The sequence below is a fragment of the Anarhichas minor genome, unplaced genomic scaffold, assembly GCF_050575085.1.
Source record: "Anarhichas minor isolate MPS153535 unplaced genomic scaffold, ASM5057508v1 ptg000014l, whole genome shotgun sequence".
Taxonomy (NCBI): Eukaryota; Metazoa; Chordata; class Actinopteri; order Perciformes; family Anarhichadidae; genus Anarhichas; species Anarhichas minor.
Genome location: NW_027466460.1, coordinates 13,250,974 through 13,277,027, shown reverse-complemented (window position 1 = coordinate 13,277,027; position 26,054 = coordinate 13,250,974). Strand labels below are relative to the sequence as shown.

Below are 26,054 nucleotides of genomic sequence, written 5' to 3'. Positions count from 1 at the left end.
AAGAGAGTTATATGTAAACTAAAAGCAAAAACAAAGTATGAAGCATCAGCAGCAGCAGCTTGCAGTTATGAGAAATTACCAAATCAATAACACAAAATGCCGGACGCCCTAATGCGATATCTCACATGTAATGACGGAACAAGAAGCAGCGTGAACATGGGCTCTAAGACGAGGCTTTGTGTTGATCAGTGTTGGTTCAGACGCTGCTTCACTGCTGGCGATGGCTCTGTGGCGTTATCGTAGCGCTCCACTGTCATTCATTTGCTTTTCTGTTGAAATCATTTTTAACTCCAAAAAGCAGCGTGACGACATAAATCCAGATTCAATTTCACTTACGCCGCCATTCTTTAACTTTCTCACAGAAACACATGAAGCGTACGCACCTGACAAGATTCAGCACATTACAAATGATGATAATAACGTCTGCTTTAACAGCCTCGAAGGCGATCGCAGTGTGCCACTAATGCAGAAATCAGAGAGGCGGTACTCGCGCAGTGTTGTATTAGGTGAACTAAAGGTGAACAGACTGCTAAATGAAACACTCTTGCTTTCCATTTTGGCTCCACATCCCAGGAAAACAACATCCTGACAATTAAGTTGGCCATTTAGTGAACAGTAAAAACAGCTGGAAGGAGTTTCTAACTGCTGATTTGCAAGCTGCATTAACCTTTACTTTTGATCAGTATGAGCCTCACACATGTGGCTGCCCTTTAGAAGCCGTATGTGCAATGCAGTCTTTTTTTTTTTTTGTTGGTGGTTTTTCAGCTACAGCACTCGGGCAGCCAATGACATGGCAGTCTGAACACCTGAATTTTCAGGAGGGTTTCAAATTTTCAACTCAATTTACCCAGGGTGACAGCCTCGTCTGACATACGATTTTCAGAAAAATGATGGACAGCCCGGCCAAATTATTATATACTACTATATTAAACTGAGATTGGTATTACCTTCCTGTGATCCTTCCAGCTCTCTTAATAACTGTAAATTTACCAAACGCCATCGGGTCCCTTGACACATTGAGTAAGACCAAAATGAAACCTTACATGAGGAAATACTTCATTTCATAATTCTTTTACAATACTTCTACCTTTTTCTTCCTACCCTGGAGGAAGATGTGTCACTCTCTCACACACACACACACACACACAGTGTGGAAATGGTTCCATTTAACATTCTGTTTACATCGCAGCCAGAGTTAATCATCATGAAAATGGTGATCGCGCACGTGTGCATGCATGCATGCGATGGACAAGGCTGCAGTGTTTATAATCTGTCAGATCTGCTCCGCTGCTCACAGGGAAACACGCAATCATTCTCTCATTACCAGTTTACACACACACACACACACAAGCAGGTATTAAACCAGCACACATATACAGGCTGGTGGAATCAATCCACAGTGATGAGGCACATTTATTTGGAGTGACCACAGCTCCACCTAGTGGTACTCAATCAGATTTCATAAATAAATATATACTGATAAAACTGTTAAAACCAAACACACATCTGCCTCTGTTTTTTTCTCTCACACACACACACACACACACACACACACACACACACACACACACACACACACACACACACACACACACACACACACACACACACACACACACACACACACACACACACACACACACACACACACACACACACCTGATGTTGAGGCCGGTAGATTGCCCGATGTTTTCCCAGGCTCGGAGCTTCTCCGCCAACCTCTAAGGATCCAAGAATCATTAGGTCAGCTGTTTGTCCATGTATTGGACCTACATGCTACTGTTATTATCATGGCAGCAGTCAAAAGCAAGACAGTTGAACAAAATAACTGAAAATAACTTTTGAAAAACTATAAATTATTCAACAGGATAATGATATGCTACAGAGTGAAAAACACTTCACAACTCCACGTGGTCTTGGGTTTACCTCCTTCTCCAGTTCCATATTCACCAGCTCTTCCTTCGCTTTCTCCATCCTCTCCAGCTTCCTCCTCAGCCCCACCACCTCCTCTTTCAACAGGCTGCAGTTCTCCCTGCTCTCCCTGGACAGCCGGAGGGAGAAGAGCAAAAACAAAACTCAACATTAGCTTCAAGGCTGTGGACTAAGTTTCTGATGTAGAAATGGCATTTTTTTTTCAGTAGCAAGTTCACAGAAACTAAATCTATGAGCACACGATGAAAAATAAAACATTTAGAACTGGGTAACATGATCGCATTATTCTTATAATTCTAAATCAACAGCTTATATGTCATTTCCCTCTAAAAAGAAAAAGGTTTTTTTTTTTTTTTACACCTTTTAGTACTGCAGACAACCAATAGATGAAAACAGTGATGACGGATGTTATCAGAGAATTTACGTTCCGACTAGATATTATTTTACCCATACTGCTTCTATTCAAGGAAAATATGCTTATTTAAAAATCAGCAATGACTTAATGTGTGACCATGCCGTTACAGTATATTCAGCAGAATTCTAGTTGTGTAACCGACATCATTTTATAATACATTATCTTCAGAAATGAAATGGAGTTTCATGCTTTAAATTTCACCATGAGCCTGATGGATGCTGTGTTTCTGCACCGACTCTTGATGAGATCAACATTTTTAATGCGGCAAGACTTTTCTCCCACTTTCCCTCCTCAAAAGTTACCACCTAATGCCTCCTCGTGCGGCATGAGGACCCAAAGTCACGCTGACATGTCGAAGCAGACTTTCTGACCACTGTTGTGTCGCACTAGGCGGTAGTCTATTCTATTGAAAGGCATTAAAACATTGAAAATGTATTTGACCTGAGAAAGGCATTATCCTCTCTGAGGCGCTTCACATCCTTCTCCAGGTCTGGAACCTTGGCCACCTCTGACTTTACATTCTTCACGATGGCAAAGTCTTGCTCCTGGAGGGCGAGACGCCTCTCCAACTCCTGTCAAAACGTGAAGAGAGAAATGAAATACCAACAGCACGTGTGTATTGGGTCCACTGCCCTTTGTTTCACATATAGGAACCTTTGAATGACGTTATTCAAACATTATCACGTAAAAAAGTGAGGTAAAAACATTCCAAACAAACATTTTAAAATGGGAAAAGTAAGTAAATTAGAAAGCCAACATGTCCAATAACTCAAATGATAAACTATACATGTGACATCGAGTATGTTTAGAAGACTTACAGTTTGTAATGATATGGGATATGATGCGACTCACTCTGCATGTAAACACCACATTGCTGTATACAATATCCTTAGACTATCACGGTTTGTGATTGTCAGTAATCAGTAATGTCAGCTGTGTGTAACACACCTTAATCTTGATGATGTGCTCTGAGCAGGAGGTCTGGGCCGCTTGGAGACTTTGGCAAAGCTGAGAGACTTCCTGATGCTTCCTGATTATAATACCAAGCAGAGAGAAGTGTTAGGTCAGCGTTTTTCTTGCACAGTACAGCATGAAACAGAGCTAGTAGCAAGTTGGTAGTCTCAGTGTGTGCCTGTACCTGCGCTGTAAATCTAACTGTTCCTGCAGTTCCAGGTTTTCAAGGGTTTGAGAAGAAACTGCCGAGTCTTGGTTTTGAATCTTCTGCTTCAGCTCTCGGATCTCATCCTTCAAAGAACTGATGGTCTGGGAACAGATTGCAGAAGTAAGTCAAGGTAACATAAGAGACATAACCAGTGTACAGAAGCAGTAAATATGTATATGTGTGTGTGTGTGTGTGTGTGTGTGTGTGTGTGTGTGTACCTGGTTAGCGGTGTTCAGTCTCGTATCTCGCTCCTCCAGTTTCCTGTTCAGGCCTTCCAGGTTCTTACGTAGAGAACGATTTACCGTCAGCTGCTCGGAGAGGTTCTTAGCTGCCTCCGTCTCTCTGTCCTCTAACTTTTTTATTCGCCCCAAGAGATCCTGGTTCCGGTCAACCTCATGCTGTTGCATAAAAAGGTGAGGTAGAAGTTTTACCCAATGTCCTCTCTGATGTTCATTTGTGTTATATGGATGTGTAAAGGTGTGGGACCTGTACCTCCAAGTCTCGTGCGCTGTCAGAAGCAGCCCTCTCGAGTTCATATCGAGCTCGCTTGTGACTCAGCTCCATCTGCTTCTTCTCCTGGTCCAGCTGAAGGTAGCGATTCTTGGATTGAACCTTCTCTGCTGCTTCCAACAACTACAGGGAGAAACAAGTCAGTCAGTGCTGAAGGTTGCATGTTAACACCGCCTTCACAAAGCTTACTGTAGATGCTGTCAGTTTCTGTATACCTCCATGCTGCGTTTGTACTGATTCTGCAGGTTTGCAGGTCCTGCTGAGTGCTCCGACAGCCGCTGTGGAGGGTCAGTGCGGCTGATGAAGGAATTGAAGGACTTCAAGGTTGTTAATACAGTGGTGTCATCTTCCAAGTCCATGTTTAGAGTCACTGGTGTTCTAATGCAGAGATGGAAGGTTCAGGGATAAGAGCAGGAGTCAGTAAAGCTATACTGCAGAAATAGAAACAAAACAACACAGCTATGTCAGCTAATGCATGATAGATAGATAGATAGATATAAAACACCAATGGCTAGCCGTTAGCTAACATTAAATAAAAGATAGCTATGTAACTGCTGCTAAAACTAGCTTCCTGTCTCACCAACACAAACAGCAACAGAAGTTATCCAAGTTAAGCTAGCAGCTAAAAATAAAAGCTAATGTTTAGGCGCTACATAACGTACAATCTTAAGAGAACCAGCTAGCATTTCCGTTAATACAGTTTGCACTTTGAAGCATATGTCCTCACCTCAGAACTGACTTGTTTGTGAAGAGTAGCGGGCTAGTAGCAACGTTAGATACGTTATCTTCGCACTGCTAGCATGTTAGCTCCACACTCTGCATACAGAAATCCCTCCAGTTGCGCTCAAATGAGATACGTGAAGTATCGCGAGACTTCTTTACATATCGCGAGAGTGTCGGTTTCAGACTGCTTCTGATGGGTGGAGGGGAAAATAAACTTCACAGCAGCGCTGCAAACTTGTTTTACACGACTAAACACGTGTTTGCACGCTGGAAAATTAGTAAAATGAATTCAAGTAAAAGTATGTCAGGGTTTTGGACCTCGGGCCGTAGATAAGGAGCTGTTATGGGAGGTTTTTATGAGGAGACAATACATTATTTAGCCTCTAATATTAATGCATCTTCGGGGGGATGGAGTCAGAAAGAAGACTAAAGCAATGAAGATCACCATCAACACGACATTTGACAGCTTTTCAGACATTGGCCTAATACAATAGAGGAAATAACAACAGAATACATTGGAATAATTTAGTATATTAAACAATTTATATCACCAGCTTGGCACCTGTTTGTAGGCTATACGAGGAAGAATGTTCCTTCATTGACATCATGTAGTTGCATAGTTTTTCCCACAGAGAGCAGCACCGCTATATTCATCAGTCTGCGTTTAACAGGATGTTGAATGAGCTGGACAACAGCAAGCTGTGACTGGCTATTCATTATGAAAATGCACATGCTATTCTCACATTAAGTGTGAACAAATAAATATAGGTATTGTACCCACATAGCAAAGTGATAGGGCACTGTCGGCATTCATTTGAGCACTGACATTCATATTGACCCAAGTGTGGCGCTAATTACACCGTTTTAAATGGAAAATGGGCTGATTTGAGCCACAATGTTGTGGCCAGAGGCATCAGAATCCATGTTGAATTTAATCACCACAAACTACCACAAATAAGGCTCCTGATGCAAACTTGATTTAGCTACAAAGATCCAAAGTTACTCAACCTAACCAACAATGATTCTTATTGTTACTGTGTCCAGTTAGCTTTGTGCATAAATACTGTCAAATAAGGACTGACTGAATGCCCAGAGTGTTCCTTATAGCATACATTAATGCATTTTGATATGTGGGTAGAAAGGATGTATGTAAACACAATGGGGGGAAATAAAGCCCAGAGAGGACCAAGGCCTCACCGGGCTGCTGTGTCAAACAAATAAGCAGAGAAAACACAGAGTACAGAGATGCATACATAGAAGTCATCCCAATTACTTTCCCAGGTCCCAAGCAGCCACAGAGACGAATCACTCTATGTGCAAACAGTTGGATTTATTAATGATCTCGGATGAAACATTGTTTACTTGTTTCAAAGCTCAGGGTGGGCAAATGCCAACAAGACAAACCACAATCCCTCTGAACTTAAGTGGCAAACAATCTAAATACCATCACTAACCTCCCTAGTTTAAGGAGAAAACAATCTATTCAGGATTTTTTACAGTATTTAATAGTCTTCAGGAAATGGTCAGTAGCAACACCTTTACATCCTCGTCATTAGCTTTCTAATCCAGAGAGATTTGCAGCACCAGTAAACAAGCTTTAACTACCTATTGACCACACCAACTTCCCCATGGAGAGCAGCAGGTCAATAGGTCAGAGCCGATGCCCTCCCTCCACCAATATTCATGTGAGAAAAGAGCTGGATAAAAGCTAGGGGGAGCCCCAGAGAGCAGGGTCTTTAAAGGTTGTGCGAGATCCAAGAGGGACAGGGCGGAGGGCTGTGAATTTGTCTGAAAAGGTCAGACAGAAGACACGTCCTCCTCAGAGTGACATCAGCGCTCCCGTCCTCTCCGTCACTGTCTCTTTCTTTCTCGTCCTTTCAGCCCCAAGAGTATTCTGTGTGTTTCGGTCCGCTGTCCTCACGCCCCCTGCCCCTCCCGTTGCTCTTGTCTCCTTTTCTGGGACCCCATATCTCACCTGCTCAGCGGCACAATAACACTTTTCTCGCCCCCACAGTCTGTCTTTATCCGTCTCACTCAGTCGCTCCCCCTTCTCTCTCGGGTATCCTGTCGCCCTCCTCGCCGTCTCCACCTCCCCTCGCCCTCCTGAGGTCGGCCTGGATGCAGCCATCTCTGAAAGATGACGTAAATGCACAAAACACACACACACACACACACACACACACACACATTCAGATGCGCATACATGTTTACACACACACCATAAGAAGTAAATCAGCAGAAGTGCCTGCAGATGTGCCCTTCATTTCCATCTGCTGTGAAACAAATGTGAAAGCGGCTCAGAGAACGCCATCTTACATTCAGTGGCTTTCCCACCCACAGCATGTAAACATCACCACAAACATACACTCACCGGCCACTTTATTAGGCACACCTGTTCAATTGCTTGTCAACACAAATAGATAATCAGCCAATCACATGGCAGCAACTCAATGCATTTAGGCATCTAAACGAGGTGAAGACGACTGGCTGAAGTTCAAAGCGAGCATCAGAATGGGGAAGAAAGGGGATTTAAGTGACTTTGAACGTGACATGGTTGTTGGTGTCAGACGGGCTGGTCTGAGTTTTTCAAAAACTGCTGATCTACTGGGATTTTCACGCACAACCATCTCTAGGGTTCACAGAGAATGGTCCGAAAAAGAGAAGATATCCAGTGAGCGGCAGTTGTTTGGACGAAAATGCCTTGTTGATGTCAGAGGTCAGAGGAGAATGGGCAGAGTGGTTCGAGATGATAGAAAGGCAACATTAACTCAAATAACCACTCGTTACAACCGAGGTATGCAGAATACCATCTCTGAATGCACAACACGTGGAACCTTGAAGCAGACGGGCTACAGCAGCAGAAGACCGCACCGGGTGCCACTCCTGTCAGCTAAGAACAGGTAACTGAGGCTACAAGTCGCACAGGCTCACCAACATTGGACAATAGAAGATTGGAAAAACGTTGCCTGGTCTGATGAGTCTCGATTTCAGCTGCGACATTCAGATGGTAGGGTCAGAACTTGGCGTAAACAACATGAAAGCATGGATCCATCCTGCCTTGTAGCAACGGTTCAGGCCGGTGGTGGTGGTGTAATGGTGTGGGGGATATTTTCTTGGCACACTTTGGGCCCCTTAGTACCAATTGAGCATCGTTTAGACGCCACGGCCTACCTGAGTATTGTTGCTGACCATGTCCATCCCTTTAGGACCACAGTGTACCCATCTCCTGATGGCTTCTTCCAGCAGGATGAGGCACCATGTCACAAAGCTCAAATCATCTCAAACTGCTTTCTTGAACATGACAATGAGTTCACTGTACTCCAATGGCCTCCACAGTCACCACACCTCAATCCAATGGAGCACCTTTGGGATGTGGTGGAACGGGAGATTCGCATCATGGATGTGCAGCTGACAAATCTGCAGCAACTGCGTGATGCTATCATGTCAATATGGACCAAAATCTGTGAGGAATGTTTCCAACACCTTGTTGAATCTATGCTACGAAGAATTAAGGCCGTTCTGAAGGCAAAAGGGGTCCAACCCAGTACTAGTAAGGTGTACCTAATAAAGTGGCTGGTGAGTGTATATGCTTCAGTTTTATGTAAATTGTAAGGCGTTTGGCAGCTGACATCTAATCTATATAAATCTACTTTATACTTCGTTATCTTGTCTTGTTGGTAGCAACTTTTAAATCTTTTCAATTAAGTTCAGAATAATGAGAACGAATAATCTGTTGATGCAAATAGCCGTAAAAAAAGAAGCTTTTAGCATCACCAGTCAATTAAGGCGGTGTAGTTAAGTCTTTCAACCCAATCACCACACACTATTAAGCTTTTTTGCACAACTCCTTTCATTGCTTCAGCGCATTTGAATCGTCTTTATTTCATATTCACGTCGCGTTAATATTTTTTAATTTTTGAGCCACGACGTCTTTGTGATGCAGAAAATGCCCCGCATGGGAGCTGCTGTGTGAAGGGGCCGGAAATAGAAGTGAAGTCAGTCAAATCATGTTTCGCTCACAGTAGACAGAGAGAGAGAGCGACATCACTCCAATGTCCCGCAGACACAAAGTGTTGATTACATAACGAATTTAAAATCTGTGAATCTGTGAGGGGAGGACTGAGGAGGAAAGTGGGCAATGTGGAGGAAAAAAATAATATTAAATATAAGAGGAAGCAGAGGGCGAGGACAGAATAAATGGGAATTTGCAGTTCACGATGGGTCCATAAGGTGGAAGGCAGGGAGAGAGGGATGACAGAAAGGAAGACATAAAGGAGGATAATGCCCAAAAAAAAGCACAGCGATGGACTGAAAAACAATGTCAGGGATGAAGTGAGGCAAAGGTTATAGACTCTGAATCAATAAAGTAGTGATTTTAGAGTCTTCTAATGAAGGAGGACAGAGTCAATAGCTGATTCAGGCTTCCTGTGTTGTCGAGCCCCAGGCAATACTTCAACAATATTAGTTTATGGGTGACGTGCATGCTCGTATACGCTCAGGCACGCAAACATACACACACACACACACACACACACACACACACACACACACACACACACACACACACACACACACACACAGAGAGGGTGGGGGTGGGGGGTGTGGACGGACGAAAAAGGCGACTGATGATGCATAAACAAACCAAAATCAGAAATTATAAATAAATCGCACTTACTAATTAATAAAATAAGCAAACACAGTGAAGCACTCAAGATGGGGAGGGGAGGGTGTGTTACACATGCTCTGAAGCCCCCCCCCCCCAAAGTTTTCCAACATCCAGAACATTTCTGCAGTCCGCAGGCCAGCCCTCCAGGGAGCAGCAATGTCGTCAGTGCAGAACACATCACAAAAACATGAGCGTTTCTCTTCTGCACGACCCCAAATGTAAATCTAAAAGTATACATTATACATAGCATGATTGTGTGAGTGTGTGTAGTCTGCATTTTATTTCCGCGAACTGCTGCCACTCACCTGTTTTCAGATCAATAATCTACCCAACAGCATTTCCATTGGGACTCAGTTGGGACGAGGATGGGACTTGCGTTGGTGTGTGTTGGTAGTGCGTCGAGCACATGGGAGCGTGAGGAAAGGGATGCGGTGTGCCGAGAAGGAGGGAAAGGGTAGAAGACTGAGAGCAAGATGTGGGGAAAACAGCTGCAATAGTCAGTGGTGTGTGTTGTTACTGTGGTGCTCTGATATGGCAGTTAGATTTAAAAGGCTGATACGAATGTGAATATCTAATATCATTAATAATGTCACACAATTCCTTAACGTTAGCAGCTGTTCATATAATGATCCACCTCACTTATTCTTATGTTCACCGATAACCCTGTTTCGCCGCTTATTCAGCAGGGAAATAATTAAAAGCAGTGTTTTCCATCTTTGAAATAAATAAATGAGTATGTCTGCTGTTTATGAAGCTCCTTAGTGACTTAATATTTTCTTCTTTTTTTTTGCCAAAGCATGTTCAGCCCAGGCAGCAGTCTCTGGTTCTAAAAAGGGAGCTAATGTGGACCCTCTGGCCATCAAGGGGCGACTCCTTGAGTTGTGAAAATAAGTCAGATTGTATGGAAATGACTACTTCTCACTTGATTTATTACCTCAGTAAACATTGTAAACATGAGTTTATGGTCTCAGTCGCTAGTTTCAAGTCTTCTTCAATACAGCATGATGTTCATTTAGTAAATTATGGTCCATTTAGAGTTAAATAGACCATAAAGCTGGTATGCTTTAGGTCGTGGCTACATTGTAATTGACAGGTTGCTACCAGAGCCGTATACGACGTCTCTACGTCACTCCTACGTCACTAACTATGGTCACTGACGTTCACTGGTTGCAAAAAGCCAAGATGAATTACGGCCAAAACGCCGAACTCGAGGCTTCAAAACGGCAGTCCACAAACCAATGGGTGACGTCACGACGACTCCGTCCACTTCTTTTATACAGTCTGTGGTTGAGCCTCATATCTGACTGTGAGTGGCTCATGGTAATATCTAAAAGCCATATCTCTAGCAGTATAACAGTCAAATTCACTCCAAGAAAAGAAGCATTTTTCTATCATCAAATTAATTTTGATTTCATCGTATAAAGACCGCACAGAAATTAGACTATTGTGTAAATTGGTTAATTCATGTGCTGCTCAGGTCACCAATTAAGTTGTCATAATGTAGAATGATTGTGGGCCCAATTTGCCTGCTATATGAACAGAGTTGATGCAAAACATGAAGGAAGAATCAGCAATATACCTTTACGTTCGTTTTCATTTGTTCGCCTCTACCGGTCAGCGGATAAGTATTGAGACAGACATGAAACGAGTGGTATGAAATGCAACAATGAGCCCCGACCAAGGACACTGAGGTATGCTGACCATTTGCCTCCTGGGACAAAATGTTGCTTTAGAAAACCACACATCCATATGGCTTAAGGCTTTGTTTGGTGTTAATTCCCATGATCTCGAGCTATGTGTATATGTACAGTATGTGCTTGGAAACTCAATTCCTGGACACATTTCAAATGCTCACAGACGACTTAGTGTGACGTCGTTTGGATCCTTGTCGATTCGTGACCTTTGCTCTGTCTAAGATATTGTCTTGTTTTGCTTCGTCTACCCCGTTCACAGCAACGACCTGCTGGTGTGTTCGGCCATGCAGTGGTGATAAGCGGCGCTATCACGGTAATGTCAATGCTTATTTGCAACTGTGGAGCCAGCAGCAGTTTCAGTAACTGCTTCTGATGCTTCATCTGGGATTGACATTTCAGTCGAACCCTCCAGGACTATGAGGTATTTAACGTGCAATTGTATTGATGTACATGCTGTACATCTTCTCTTCCCCTAATTTACATTCTTCTCTTCTTCTTTTGCAGTGGAGCTTTTATACGTAGTACTGATGTGACTGCACATAAGTCAAGTTAATAGTATTCATAAAGCCAAACATCACAAATCTCAATTTGCCTCACGGGGCTTTCCTGTCCTTAGAGCCTTCTCTAAAAAAAAAAAAAACTTTAACATGGAAAAATGGAAGAAACCACAGGAAGAGCAACTGAGAAGGAATTTCTCTCCCAGGACGGACGGACAGATCGACATGATAAAGAAGATGCCACACAACCTCCTCTCCACTATGTTATATTGAAAGAGGACAGGCTACACAAACACAGATAGGAGAATGAAACAAACACACAGAGGGAGAAAGAGAGAGAGAGACAAGATGAGAGGCTGAATCTCCTGGACGGAGATCCAACAGTTGGAATGAGGACGACAGCAGAGAGAGAGAGAGAGAAGGTCGCTGGACAGCCCAGCACAGAGAAGCCTGAGATAAGAGAGAGAGAGAGAGAGAGAGACAAACACAGACCTGCGATGGCTATCCTTGGTAATCAGTGAAGCCTCACAGATTAAGTCTGCTGTGCTCTGTGATCTGTGCGACGCTACGTAGGAAATGACTTCCACCTCGACCTTTGCAGATCTGATAGCTTTGGTTGAATTTAGCGCAAGCCCAATAGAGGCTGGCGTGTCTCAGAGTCTCGCAACCGGGCAGAAGACTGGGAGGGACCAACTTCTAACAGAATTTCGTTCCTCAGGCAGTCAGTTCATCAGTTAACACCTCTGCCCCGATTGATTTTCTGCCTTACTCCCCCTTCAAACATGATTACTGTAAGACCTACAGTTGCCTTTGCGGGCAAACTTCACACATGGTGAGCACAGCTTTACTTTTACGCAGCAGACAGCTGCCGTGGTCACAAAGGTGATGAAAACGCCTAAATGAAAGAGGGATGATGCCAATGGTTCACGGAACATCTGGAATTGGATGCATATTAAATCACAAGGGCCCAGCAGCTGTTTCAACATTTCCTTTGAAATTAATCAATTTGTGGACGGATTGAAGACAAAAATATTACAAGTCACAGAACATAGAAAACAGAGAAATTGCTGTCAGATCGTTATTATTCTTCCCATTTACTGTTGCCCTGATGTGCTGACATACAGACAGCAATCAATCAACGATCCTTGAGCTTGAAGTTATATATATATATATATATATATATATATATATATATATATATATATATATATAACCGCAAGTGCCCACAGTGTTACCCAATTCACAAACAAACAAACAAACCAAAAAACTAACTAAACAACTCAAAATATTTAAACTAAACAAATGACTATCAAAAGAAATATATCAAAAAATCTAATCCAAATAAGCAAACATCTATATTTAAACAACACTACTTATGAATAAAATAACTAATATAAATAAATAAATAGCTCCTACAGGGGTGTACACTCATTTTGTGTCCAATCATGACACATGATAAGATAGACACAAGTCATTGGGATTCATCTGCTCCATCGCAGGAATGAGCGTCTCTCGTTAACCAGCAGCAGCACCTCAGCTCATCCATTACTGCTTCACTCCAAAACTACTTTTTATTGGCCATCTTCTTCCTCCATCTCATCCCTGTCTGATTAATCTGCGAAATCCGCAACTGTAAGTGATGGTGGTGGGGAGAAGTCTCCATGTTGAGCAAGTAACTATACTATCAATCTGAAGTTTGGCTGAGGGGCCGAAAGGAAACACGTAAATATGCAGAATCAAATTGCACTCTCGTTCTGTGTGAATTGTTTCAACAACTATCAGATGAATTGCCATAAACGTTGGTACAGGCATTTATGTTATGCTCAGAATGAATTACAGTAAGCACCATCATCACGTCTAACAGAGCAGTTACGTCTGTTGAATATTAATTATTACCTATCAGGACATCACAATAAGGCTGCAAATTGTGAAACCCAATCGCCCTGCTACACATTAAGGTGCAATGTGCCGTGCTTTTTGCTTCAATGTTTACTAATTAGGCGATACACTAGAACAATGTAAAGTCTATTAGGGTCAAAAGCAACACAAAGTGGCCTATAGAAGCACATTTTGAGTAGATAGCGGTGTACAGGAGGTCAAGTGCTCAAGTTAATCAAATAGCAGAGAAATTGTCACAATATGATATTATGGGTTCACAATTTCACAAACTAAACCGAGAAAGCCTGGATGACCAAATAGTGTGATTGCTATATTAATAGTTTATATTTGTAAGATGGTAAATACAAAGCATCAGTATCAGTTCAGTGTTAAAAATGTTCCCTGGTGTTGTTGCTTTAAATACGCCACCACCCTTTGAGTCTTTGAGTACGAAAGAAACAGAAGAAAGGGAAACATAAATCAGAGAAATAAAAAAAGCCTTGTATGATAGATCGACCTATCTCAAATAAAAGGCCTCTAACATTAGCAGAGGGGTGTGTGTGTGTGTGTGTGTGTGTGTGTGTGTGTGTGTGTGTGTGTGTCTGTTAAGGGGAGAGAGAGAGAGAGAGATTAATGAATTTTTAGTCTAAATATGGATTTTATTTCTCCCAAATGTCTCCCGTAAAATGTTGTGATTTTTTCCTGTCATTAGTGTTCATTCCTTATTTGATTATTCTCTCTTGTCATCAAACACGCACTGATTCACACACAAATCCACATCCGGCTTCTGTTCTCTTTTGCCAAAAGGTTGAGCTCGTCGTTTCCATCTCTGATTAATTTTCGCAGCCAGCTTTTAAATCCTGTCCTCTATGGACCCGTCAGCAGTCGCCATCTGTACTTCAAACAACGAACACTCAAAAGGAGCTGGTCAAACAAAACAATAGGTGATGAAAGTGTGAAAGATTCAAGAAAAATAGCTTCCCTGTATATGCAAATTGCCATATGTCTTTTATCCAGACTGGATGAGTCGAAATAATATGTTGTACAAAGGGTACTGACTGAGTTTCTAAAGTATAAACTTGAGATACTTGTGCTTCAGTAGAGTATTTCTATGTCAGTCCATTATATGCCTATACGTCAATACATTTAAGAGAAAAATAGGCAGTATTGCTTTACAAATTAAGACACATGATGAGCTCATTATACATATAGATTTAACTGCCCAACGGATTCGAAAATTAGCCAAGATGAAAGTGCAGATATGTCATTAATCTATTGTAAATCATTAATGGTTAATAAATGAATGACTTGTAAATGTTGATATCTACAGCTGCATTCATTTATTTCTAGGCCACTTGATGGAAACGTATCTATAAAGACAAAATTCAAATATAGCCCTTATAAAGTCCATATGACGAACTCGTAACAGTTCCCTGTGACATCCAACAGACGCAGAGCAACATCAGCATTCATTAAGAGTCGTGTTTCTGACCACCTAACGAATGTAGAGTCCGATATTCACTCTCTTTTTACACCTGTTGTTACTCTCCTTCAGCTCCTTTTATCAGGGTCGCCAAACACATTTTCAGAATTTCTTCCATTGTCTTTTATTTAGGATTTATATCTGCAGTACACACGAGGGAGTCTAAATGTTCCTATTGTTTGGAAAAAGATGATCAGGAAGGTTCATTTGTTCTCTCCTCTCATGATCTATAGATAAGGCCTTTTGTGAATTAGGTCGCGATAGTTAGTAGTTTGTTTACAAAGTGGGTCCCAAGGAAAAAGGTTTGGGAAACATCACAGTGTGCAGAGCTTTGTTTTGCAGAAAACGTCTGCCGTAATGTTGCAGGTCAAAAAAGAAAAACGACGAGTTCATCTCTACGAGCAACCTCCGCTCATCACACTCTGATCCATCGTTAAAAGATTGATTTGAGCACATTGCTTTTATCCACAATGATCTTTACAGTGTCTTTCACTGAAAATAAAGGATATTAGAACGTCGTCCACTAGTGACCTATGAATTATGCATGTGCAGGTTACTTTGTGCGTGTTATTGTACGCGTCCTTGGCTCATTGAGAATAATATGGATTTGAAAGCAACATGAAGCAATGCTATTCTATTGTGCTGTATACTGGCAGAATGAAAGGTCATGGAGAACATTGAAAAAGACGGCATGTCTGACTAAAGTAGAAAATGCATTTTCATTCATTTAGCGTATGCCTCCATGGTAGGATTACCACAATGTAGAAATGTGTTTTATGTCTTTATTTCCAGTGTTGTTTTCCTTTATGAGCTGCCATCTGTACTTACTTTAATTGCAGATTCATCTTTGTCAGTCAGTGACTCTGCAAAATAACCGATTATTGCCTCAGTGGGATAAATAAGCAATGCATATACCGGAGCTAACTGGTGTCACTCAATATGCTGCATGTGCACAGAGACAGTTCAGCGAGGCTTAAGTCATTGTAATGCTAAATATGGCTGTTAGCTGCATGTGCAAATATCTATTGTTCGCAAACGAAAATATAAGTAGCCTACATTATGCAAATGTGACTCAATCTGCAATCATCCATCCACACGATCCACACGACACTTCCAAACGAGGTCACGCCATGAACGCTTAGGAGACAGGAAGTGTATACCATCCCAAACCATCGGCTTTGTCATCGTTGTTATAGAGCATCTTTGATATGCATTACGCTCTGTGCATTTGTGTGGTCTTTATTCTAGCTGTGCTGTATACCGATGCTGGCCATTAGCAAGTCAGTGTATGCACAGCGAGGCACCGATGCCTTCTGGCTGCACTCGACAGACTTTCATACACAATTCTTTCGATTACGGTTTTGCAGGTGTCACAGTTAAGGCACAGAATCAGCGCGGGGAATAAAACGTTCAGGTTTTGTGGGTTCTTTCTCAAAACTCAAGTGAAATCAAAGCAAACGAGACGGGAACTTATTTCACTCGCCACTGTTTTTTCTTCTGTCTCTATCTCTCTTCTGTCAGTGTGATGGACATCGATGTCACCAACACTAATAATGTTGACCGCATTCATGCCCTGGTGCCGCTGCGCTTGGAGAGTTTAACAGAAGATGTTTCACGGATGACTCAGGCTGCAGTGATGGATGACCTGTTGCCCTTTGGGCCCCGATTAGTCAACATGCCTGGTTAGGGAGCCCCGGGGCACAGACTTCCACCGTGCATTGTGAAAGATCCCTTTTGCCTCCAAGTTCCCAGTAAGAACAGTGCAGCACAGCAGCTTTATTATGTGACCTAAAAACCAACCAGTGAACAGGACGCAGGTTTTCCTCTTGTCTGTTTGTGGTAGTTTGATCGAGCACTTTCATTAAGGAATATGTACCAAGAGCCCAATATAGACCAAATAATTAAATTACATTAGCAAAGGATTGATCATCATGGAGGTTCCTATTAGTGATGACAGCACAGACAATTGTTACCCGACGCTACAGTTGCCCTCAGCTCCTCTCAGCGTTCTTAGCATGTTTGCATCTCTGTGTTTTTTCGAGGCAAATTTACAGTTTTCTTTCACCCACCACTCTCACCAGCATCATATCAGACCCAGTCAGCTGTTTTCAGCTCCAAAATGTAGACAGAAAAACGGAGTTAAAAGGGTGCATTAGTATTGGACTCACATTCACGTATAGACACAAACATAACTCCATATGAATGGTAATGTTGCTCCGTGTTTGCTGAATCTGTAAATAAACTACTGCTGGCCACGATATTCCAATATGAATATGTCAGATTTGCATAACTTGTTTGCCAAAAGGCGGCCAAAAAAATCAGTTAATGCATAAGTTCAAGTCCAATAATCACAAATCACACATCTGCCTCAGGGGGCCTCTATGCTTAGACCCTCAAAATTAGATTTTGCCACAGTGCCCTTCTACAAGACAAGGCTTTATGGTAAAATAATAATGCAGGTCTTGCCTTTGTTAATACTGTATTACAGGGTGCAAATTGCCTGATTAATGTGAATTCAATCAAATTACCAAAAACCGAATGATTCACAGTAAACCTCTGGGTTTGGGTGCTTGGTCTGCTCGGTAATCCACCTTCATCAGTCACAAAGCCAAAAGATGAGAGGGAGGAAAGGAGGAGCTTTTTGGAGTGAGTGAGTGAGTGAGTGAGTGAGTGATGGAGTGAGAGATCAAAGGCCCATTCCATAAAACGAGCTAAAGAAAACCTGAGTTGAAAACCTGCCATAGTCGCCATATAACTGAGCTTGAACTACGTTAAATTTGCTTCATGGAAGCGAATCAACTGAAATTGAGCCAGACTAACCGAAATAAGCCTGGCTTATTTGTTAAATGTGCGTTATGAAACATGATCCAGGAGGGATTTGTGACAGTAGGTACCTATGGGGGAACTCCTTGAGCCGAAGATGAATTTAGCCTCAGGGTTTTTATGCTGAACGTAGCTCCTCAGTTTCCCTCAAGCACTGCATCAAGGGATAGTCGATAGTAGAGTTAATCAATACCATAGTCAGTGATGAATAGAATGTTCATGCATAATGACATCTTGTTGTATAAATAATTAAGAATGTGATTACACGAATTAGAAATAGTAGAATTGAATGTCAGAACTATAACTCAATTTGAACCAAACAAACAGACGTTATTAAACATTACGTCACTTACAGTAGTACACTCTTATTCAATGTACTACACAAAGTCCTGCCTTCACAAGTCCGTGAGAATAATCTGATTTTCCGGGTTCAGCTGTGGAGGGAAGCAGTTTCATGAGGACAGTGTTCAGTGGTAAATTTGGGGATTTATGAATTCGCCCACTAGATCAGGCCTGTGGCGAGGAACATAGTTTCATGTACCAGACAGTAAGTGGTCACAGCATGTGCAGGCCTGGTAAGTCAGATGTGGCTCAGCTGGTGTGATACAAAGCGTCTATTTAATTCAGACGGAAGCAGGCAGAAAAGCCATCTCAGCAGGCAGCTGAAACACAATGATCTTTATAGTCCTCATGGTGTTACATAAACTGAGTCTTTCTTTAATAAACAGGATTACCAGAGGTCTTTCAAGTTAACTGTACCTGTACATTCATCATATTTATATTGCAATTATGGCTGAAATGTGTATAATGTGAAAGTGGTCCCTTACATTAACAAACCCAGTGAGGGCATATACATGATAGTTCTATGTTTACTTTTACTCATCTTTGTTCAGCTTGTTGCACTTGTTTTTTTAGCTGTATTTCCATTTTCCTGCAAAATTGTGTCAAATTCCTCGTGCGTGTCCAGATACTTTAAACCAATACAATCAACCCTGTTTCAGCTGCAACAGGCATGTTTTTAGCACACGAAAAAGGTAAACAGCTCCAATTTGACTTGCCGAGCACCAAACAGAAGACACAGTTAGCAACTATGGTGAAGAAAGTGGAACATTTAGCAGCTAAAGAGCCAAATAGTTCCCTCAGGAGTTGGTGGAGACCAAAACAGAGCTAGAAGAGAATGAATATATGAATAATATAATATACTTACATTCGTCAGCTGGCCAGAAACACAACTCCAAATGAATACTAATGTTGCTCCATACCTGCTGGATACAACAAACAAATAATGATAATAATAATATTATATGTGTTAATACTATTAACAAAGGATTTATCAAAACTGTTATGGACCACTTTGAAAAACAGAGAAGTTGTACGTTCTAAATAAAGAAGCAAAAGATGACAAAGGGATGTTGCCAACTGCTCAAAGCTTTCAGAAGATTGGTTTGAATGAAAGCCAATTCACTCCAAACCAACCTCTTAGAACGTTGTAAATTCATTTTACCATAAGATTTGTGCTGCTCGGTGCCTTCTGACCTTCCTTCTGAGGATATAGTACTCCCCTCACTTCAAAGGCTGCCAAATATTCAAATGCAGGATTACAAGAAATCACAATTCACACTCTTATAGCAAACACAAGGGCTGATTAATGCAGAGGCCCACTGAAGTGTGAAATCACCTCAATGTAATTAACGAAAACATTTAAAAGAGGCTTGATTATTCCGACCTTAAAAGGTTCTTTATTTGATATTCAGCGCATTGATATAGCAGCGAACCACTCCTTGCTACGTAAAGTGAAGTAATGTCTCCCTCTGTGTGTCGTTACCCGAGCTTCTCCGTTCTTTGTTGACGTAGCCAGGCCGGCCATGTGTGCCTTTTAATGCATGTTTAAAGTTAACAGCTCAGTCTAACCACACTGTTGCGTTAGACAGCGCTGTCCATGGTGGGGCTCGATGAAAGAAGTGACAACGGTGCTCTCTGATTAAAGCTTCAGATACAACTTAAAGAAGGTGTCAGCAAATTCACAAAACTGACTTGTAATAGGGAAGCAAAAGTATGCTTAATATTAATGTACCAGAACCACTTTCAGGTAAGGGAAGGACTGTTGTCAATGGTAAGTTAAATCTAATGTCAACACTGACTACTAGTTTGACAGAGGTAATATTTGTGGAAATGTGCTTATTCTCTCTCTTGTCAAGAGTTTCAAGGATGATTTATTGTCATCAACTTTGACTGTGTTTGAGCAACATGCATCATGTTGTTAACACAGAGTGCTGCTCTCTGTCCTGCTCTCCACCCGTCAAGTGCAGCTTGATCCAGGATGAACGATGGAGTCAGGTGTCTGTGACGATGTGGGCTCAACAGTCATCGACCTCCTGCTGCTTTCATCCATCTTATTTTTCTGCGACCGGGCATAAGACAGCCAGAAGTAGGCTGGGTAGTGCAGTAGCTTTAGGTCCTAGATGGGTTAGCTTAGCTTAGCTTCCATCTCGGCTCTCCTCCCTGGGGCAGTTTTTTGGCGTTTGGTCCGGCAGGTCTGGCTGGTTGATCGGCCGTTGATCGTCTCAAAGTCCACTTAATCCCCACGCTTCTTTTTTTAGATGTTGATGAATGTATTCTCTTAGTGATAAACATGAGAAAAACATGGGAGCTATACCGGCCACAGCATGTACATGCGCCGCTGTATAGCATCAAAGATGAAAAGATTGATCCCACACTCACATTGCCACATGGAGCTGGAGCCAGGAAACAACTTCAATCGGGAAAGACTTCATAGGAAAGAGGCTTGAAGAGTAATTTGAAAAAGTGTAATTGACATAGAAGAAATGTGAGGGGATGCATGCCTAGGGCCGCTGACCAAGCGGCCCTAGGCCTATGTGACACGTTTTAGTAAGAATGGGATGCAGAGCAAGGACCCATGGGCGCTTGTTGTGATGAAAACTACTATTTTTAATTAATAGAGTATTTATTTCTACTCTCAAAAGTTAGTCTTGCTTCAAAGTCCTCCCTCACACGTCCTCCTTTGTGTAGAGGAAGGAGAGGGCCGATCGTTTGTGTGCCCGTGTCTACTTCAATATACTCTACATTTGGAGTGCTCAGACAGTAGGAGTTCACTACTTCATATCATCACACCTCTTTTTCCTAAAACATGCATTAAGAATGAATAAGAAGTCTTGGCTGAAGGAGAGAATCCCGAAAAGAGCTCCGACAAAAAACAACAACCGCCAACTACATCTGTTGATAGTGATCTGTGTGCATTAAAGGGACAGTGAGTAGGATTTAGTGCCATCTAGGGCCATGGGTGTTTACACCTTCAGATGTGCACACACAAATACCTCACATGCCCGGCTGCAGTAACAAAGAGCACAATAAATGGGAGGTTAATAGAGCGGTTTCTTAAGAGCTTATAATAAGATAATAATATGATTTTTGTAATGAAAGATTTTTACAATAAAAGCAAGGTGAACTGCAATAAGGGATAAGACAGAATATAAGAATATAGTAGACAAGGGCAATGAAAAAGTGATGGGTGCAGAAAAGATGATGAAGGGAATAAACTCCTTTGAACTCTGGGTAAGTCTGTATCCACCACAGGTGTGAGTGTACTCCCTTGAATACACAATGCAACTATGTCATGCAGGATAAAGTGCTGATATCACCGCCACCCAGAAACCTGGCTACCTCCCATCACCAGACATCTTGTCTTTCAAGCTGGCTGTATTGCCTGCTGTTCTTTCCAGGCGTGTGTGCGTGGCCAGCGCGGATGTGAAACAATAAGGATGACAGGAATAAGTTCAGATAAACATTAGCAATGCTTAAAAAGCAAAGCTGGCAAAACCCAATGGGCTGGAACAGCAGGATTGTTGACGCGGAGGGAAAAACAATACAGGGCTGTCTGGGCATCACATGTTGAACCTGCCTCAACTTTTGTCACAACGCAGTGAAATGTCAACCAGCAACAAAAATCCACATCTCAGTTAGATTACCTTATTGTGTGCAGCATATAGCATTGTATTACCTCTGTTGTTTCCCACGTAAGCGTCATGATGAAGGAGACAGTTCCTTCGCACCATCTCTTCTTCCAATAGACCTTTGAACTTTATAGTTTGCGTTTCATTTTCTCACCCACAGCAACACTCTGACACCTGCACAGGCTGTGGTGTTTTAACAACGCTATTTTTGGTCCGATTTCAGCCTTTAGGGAGGAAGACTAGAGGGCAGACACAGAAACAGGCAGCTGTCGTGGGTTTTCTGAACATCAGTGTGTCGTTGGGATGGAAGATTAGGATCACTGCTGCAGGGGAGCCAGGAGGCTGATAGCCCTGAACCCATGGATCTCCTGACTTTTACTCTTGTTGTTTTTTGCAATTGCTTACACACTAGAAGTAAATGCTCAGACAAAAGCATAAAAACGTTTTGTAACCATGCCAGTGCAAACACATGCTCTGCTTGCAGGTCTGCAACACACTTCTCACAAAACACCACACACTTGTTTCTTACATTAGACACACACGTTCAAGAATGAAATCTCTTGCAATCATTGGGAAAACTATTCAAAATGCAAAACATACCTGAAGTTGGCAACATTTATACACTAATTGAACACCAATCAGTCCAAACCTTAAAACTACGAATAGACCTCAGGAAACATCACCTCTTTGTGAGAACTTTGCAAAGAGGCAGCGAGAGCGAGAGGAAGAGGACTGTCATTTTACAATAATTCTTTTTTTGTTTCAGAGAGTTCACAGTAGCGTATGGATCACTGTAATGCACTTCTACTCTGTCACAAAACCTGCCTGTTCTTCTAGTGTTTAGGTTTGTAAATGTTCAATCTTGACAGCTGAGATCTGCTCAGGGCTTGGCAGAGAAAGAAACCACAGAGAACCACTACGTACTGTGCAGCATGTGGGCTGTTGAAAGAGCCAATGAAAGTAAAAGCACTTGTTATATTTTGGATCCCCATACTTATGGGACTTAAATGCTAATTTAAACCCCAATTACAGTTCTTGAATCGCAATTTGGCATTTTTCCCCCATAAAGCCAATGTTACTGCTGCAGAAAAATATCACTCACTTGCCTTTTAGCTGAACAACAGAAAACCTCTATTTCTGGAGCTCATTCGTCTCCATTACTGGGATTGACTGCAGCTCTATCGCTGGGCCATTCTCACCGGGTTGACTCCGTAATTTGGCGCCAAGTCAGAAAATGTTGTGGTTTCCGCTTCACTCGATTTGGACATTGAGTATTGGAAATCGGTGACGGAGGCGACACACACCAGATTACCGACAGAGCCTCCGCCATATGGGGAGCGCTGATCTTTATTTTAGGCTACAGTGAGTCCATCAACGAGGGCAAAACGATTTCCACCGCTCATAGTAACCGCTGCATTCAAACACAAACATATATGCACACGCACTCACACAGATAAATGCACAGTTCCCATCTTGGTTGTTGCGTTTTGGAAAAAAAGAAAAGCTTATCTGCTTCTCTCGGAATAACACTCTCAGTCCAGAAGTAGATCTCAAGGTTATTATCAATTAACTGGGTTTGCTGACTGTCTTCATCCTCTGTATACAAGCTCGCTTTCTACTCTTTCTAATCATTTCACATTCGCTCAGTCCACTCAGGGCTTGTGTGTTTTTGCAGACGACAAACAAGAGAAAGCAATAAGCTCGTGGTTTGTGTGAAAGAAAAGGGAAATGTGAAAATAAGTCAGAAAGCCAATATGTGTGTGTCCAGATTTGCATAACACCTGAGGCAGAATACGTGTGAATGTGTGTCTGCCTCTGTGACAAAGCAGTGTGTACAGCTGAGAGGGCAAGATAGCCGAAGCTTGAGTGTAAAGTGGAGATGATAATTACAGTGCAGACTGATCCACCGCTACAGCTATAGACAAAAAGAAAATCATGGTAAAGAGTGCAAAGAATGTCAAGTGTATAGCCTTCAAACATATCTGATATATTTTCATATTAACTGCAGTTTGTGCGTCTGTAAAGCACAAGGTAATCCTTTACAAGGCCCTGGCTCCATTCAAATGTGTGGAAAAATGACTGCACTGTAATTCATACATATCCAGCAAAATCATTTTGTATATAATCCACGTAATCATGAACCAGGACATTTAAAGACAGCAAAAACAACACAGGGTGGTAGGCAAGGTGGGTCAAACAAAAAAAAACACTCTTTCCCCCAGGAAACCCGTGTGAAACGTGAAGTCAATATTGATTTATTTGTCACGAAACCCCGCACATAAGCAACGTCACTTCTGTAATTATTTTAACCCAAACAACAATCTTTTCCGAAAAATTAAGTAGTTTTGTTGCCTAAACTATGTTGTATAGAGGGAAGTTTATTTTGAAAAGAGTGTATGCATGTGTCGAGCAGTGTATGTACACGTCTTGCTTGACTTTAGTAGCGGAAATTGACACATTTGCTGAACTCTCGTAATGGAAATTGACACTTGTTGTTGGATTTTAGTTTGCGGAAATTAGCACGTTGCTAGACTTCAGTAGACTTTAACTTTAGTCTGTAATAAAGTTTGCTGTCTTGCAACGACAAATATGTTCTGTTCTGTTTAGAAATCTAATTAGATGACAGATTATTTACTCAACATAATAGAAACGTATTAATGAGTGAATGAATAAGTGATCAGCAAAAGGGTGTTTCCTCTGTTTTGATATTGTCATGATCATGATACAGAAATAGTCAATATGTGACTTATTTTTCAGTGTTATATATTATGTCCTATCGAGCTGCTGTGAGGCTTAGAAGATGACGAGACAATCAGGTTTGATGTCGTCAAGTGGAAGAAGAGAATAAAGAACTGAGTGATACACATGTACGCTTGATGTTGGATTAATACCTTTACACTTGTAGTTAATTGTTCTGTTACAGCATGTTTTTACAACTGCTTTAGAACTAAGGCATAAAAGTGCAAAGCCCAGCAAACTTAAAACGACTTCAGATCACTTTCCTCACACAAAGAAAACAAAAGAAAAAGGCTGCTATCTCGGCCCTGAAGCCAGACCAGCCCATAAAACGTTTAGATGGCACAGTAAACTTCATTAGGTTGAAGAGGCATCAATCCGGGACATCTGGGGCTGGCTTGCTAATGGGTTCCCTGCCACCACGTTTCCTCAGGGATTCACAGTAAAACACCTAAACTAGAAACACACAGGTTATGATGCAAAGCTATCAAAAGGAGGACTCTTGTATCATGAAGGTCCGATGGTGTTTTAGCTACTCGGTTAGAGTGGCTCTAGGGATTGCAATATATCGGCCTGTCGGCTTGTTGGTCCACACATTGACTGAAATATCAATAACAACTATTGGATAGATTGCCCGACATCGAATACAGATATCTATGCCGCCCAGAGGATGAATCCTAATGACTTTTGTGATCCCCTGACTTGACTTAAAATTGGATTATTTCGTTTGTACTATCATTCTAGTAATGTGTGCAGCTATAAAATGAAGCTTTCTCTTAATACTTTATTGCAAACTTAAACAACTTTCCTTCTTGTGTGAGCGAGCTACGTAACATCCAGTTGTAAATTCCGTCGTGGAAGACGGCAAAACGCTCAATTATTTTAACTTTGGATGGCAATGCCATCTACAGTTGCCGTTACCGGTATTCTCTCCCACTCTCACCTACTTTTACCGTCCTGCTCTCGTCCACTTACATGATGAATATCAGGAACGTGCGGTTTGCAGTCTACCGTCTGCCTGATTCCATCTAAATGCAGTTTTGTTTGGGTTTTAGATGCACTTATCTTGTTTTTCCATTTAATTACACAAAAGAACATTTAGCCGATTCCTCACTGCATTAGTATCGGCTACTTCCGACCTTGTGCTGCCGACTGCTGACTCCATAACAGAAGTTCAACTGAATTCTCTTCAGTCCGTCACATGTATTCAGTTTAATCCCATCACAGCTCATTAACTCCAAAACTTTTTAAATGTGCCGTATTATGATAGTTTACAGGCGCAGAGGGAAAAATTAAGCTTTTGCATACAACTGTGTTGCCAGCTGTAGTGAGCAAAGACTAACTGGCTCATTGATGAAGTTGTTAATCACACGACAGCACCCGAGAGTTTACGACTGTTGAGGTTTATCTTTTTAAATGAGGACATAAAGACGGAAAAAAAGAAAGAAAGGAAAGTAAAGTAGCAGCTGGGACACAGTTGATGATGGACGGGTCCCCAACAGCCTAGACGTATATTCTCGTAAAAGTGCGATCCTGAGCTAATTATTGCTTTAAATATGACAAT

At 41.8% G+C, this 26,054-nt stretch overlaps 1 protein-coding gene across 3 annotated transcripts in view; it reads right to left on the bottom strand.

The window, feature by feature from the left end:
• Positions 1-4,868, bottom strand: part of mad1l1 (mitotic arrest deficient 1 like 1) — a 45,093-nt gene extending 40,225 nt beyond the window's left edge. For 2 of the 3 annotated variants that reach the window (XM_076091571.1, XM_076091574.1), the window contains exons 1-9: positions 4,747-4,863; positions 4,235-4,397; positions 4,002-4,142; positions 3,728-3,907; positions 3,486-3,610; positions 3,296-3,377; positions 2,789-2,919; positions 1,927-2,041; positions 1,660-1,721 (exon numbers count right to left, since the gene is read on the bottom strand). In XM_076091571.1, the coding sequence (XP_075947686.1) occupies positions 1,660-1,721; positions 1,927-2,041; positions 2,789-2,919; positions 3,296-3,377; positions 3,486-3,610; positions 3,728-3,907; positions 4,002-4,142; positions 4,235-4,378 (980 nt within the window). In that variant the 5' untranslated portion in view covers positions 4,379-4,397; positions 4,747-4,863. Of the gene's footprint in view, positions 1-1,659; positions 1,722-1,926; positions 2,042-2,788; positions 2,920-3,295; positions 3,378-3,485; positions 3,611-3,727; positions 3,908-4,001; positions 4,143-4,234; positions 4,451-4,746 lie in introns of all 3 variants that reach the window. The other variant, XM_076091572.1, reaches the window with a different exon arrangement.
• Between the last annotated feature and the right edge of the window lie 21,186 nt (positions 4,869-26,054).